General features: G+C 52.0%; 1 protein-coding gene across 1 annotated transcript; it reads left to right on the top strand.

The window, feature by feature from the left end:
* The first annotated feature begins 329 nt into the window (after positions 1-329).
* On the top strand, positions 330-1,262 carry LOC120503432 (olfactory receptor 14A16-like). The gene has a single exon (XM_039711915.1). The coding sequence runs from the start codon at positions 330-332 to the stop codon at positions 1,260-1,262; it is 933 nt and encodes a 310-aa protein (XP_039567849.1).
* The last annotated feature ends 310 nt before the right edge of the window (positions 1,263-1,572 follow it).

Raw genomic sequence — 1,572 nt, 5'->3', positions numbered from 1 at the left:
CTGGGCAGGCAGTGGGGGGAAAGTGCCCCGAGGCTGTGCTGGGATATTTAAAGTCCTGTCCAAACCCAACTATTCCATGATTACTTTTTTTACAGATGCCCTTGCCAATGAACAGGAAATGTCCAACAGCAGCTCCATCAGCCACTTCCTCCTGCTGGCATTGGCAGACACGCGGCAGCTGCAGCTCCTGCACTTCTGCCTCTTGCAGCCCTGGGCAGGCAGTGGGGGGAAAGTGCCCCCAGGCTGGGCTGGGATATTTGAAGTCCTCTCTAAATTCAGCTATTCCATGATTACTTTTTTTTACAGATCCTCATGCCAAGACAGCGTAAATGTCCAACAGCAGCTCCATCAGCCACTTCTTCCTGCTGGCATTGGCAGACACGCGGCAGCTGCAGCTCCTGCACTTCTGCCTCTTGCTGGGCATCTCCCTGGCTGCCCTCCTGGGCAACGGCCTCATCATCAGCGCCGTAGCCTGCGGCCACCACCTGCACACGCCCATGTTCTTCTTCCTGCTCAACCTGGCCCTCAGCGACCTGGGCTCCATCTACACCACTGTTCCCAAAGCCATGTACAATACCCTCTGGGACACAACCACCATCTCCTACACAGGATGTGCTGCACAGATATTTCTCACTTTCTTCTTCCTGTCAGCAGAGTTTTATCTGCTGACCATCATGTGCTACGACCGCTACGTGTCCATCTGCAAACCCCTGCACTACGGGACCCTCCTGGGCAGCAGAGCTTGTGCCCACATGGCAGCAGCTGCCTGGGCCAGTGCCTTTCTCCATGCTCTCATGCACACGGCCAATACATTTTCCCTGCCCCTGTGCCATGGCAATGCCCTGGGCCAGTTCTTCTGTGAAATCCCGGCAATCCTCAAGCTCTCCTGCTCCAAATCCTATCTCAGGGAAATTGGGCTACTTGTAGTTACTAGTAGTTTATCGTTTGGTTGTTTTGTGTTCATTGTTTTCTCCTATGTGCAGATCTTCAGGGCTGTGCTGAGGATGCCCTCTGAGCAGGGACAGCACAAAGCCTTTTCCACCTGCCTCCCTCACCTGGCCGTGCTCTCCCTGTTCCTCAGCACTGGCATATTTGCCTACCTGAAGCCCCCTTCCATCTCCTCCCCATCCCTGGATGTGGCCCTGTCAGTTCTGTACTCAGTGGTGCCTCCAGCCCTGAACCCCCTCATCTACAGTCTGAGGAACCAGGAGCTCAAGGCTGCAGTGAGGAGACTGATAACTGGATGCTTTCAGGAACATTAAACTGCTGGGCAATTTCTGCAAATCACTTGCAATAAAAGTCAACTTTGATACTTCTTCTTGATTTCCTTGTGGAGATGCTTTCCTTTGTTTTACTTTTTTCATATTCTCCATAAAGAAATGTCATTGTTTGTGCCATTTTTCATTTTGTTTCTCTCCACCTTCACTGTGGCCACACACTGAGTCAGTGAGGGGTTGCACTCTCAATGCCTTTAAATTAAATAAAGGATCTCCCAGCAGAGTTTTCTGCAGAGATGCCCTTTTGTTGCCTTCCCTGGAGCTGCAGCAGCAATGTCTGTGTGCAGAGCTGGGG

Source organism: Passer montanus, unplaced genomic scaffold, assembly GCF_014805655.1.
Source record: "Passer montanus isolate IOZ18808 unplaced genomic scaffold, ASM1480565v1 scaffold2531, whole genome shotgun sequence".
NCBI classification, from domain to species: Eukaryota; Metazoa; Chordata; class Aves; order Passeriformes; family Passeridae; genus Passer; species Passer montanus.
This window is presented reverse-complemented; position numbering and strand designations above follow the sequence as displayed.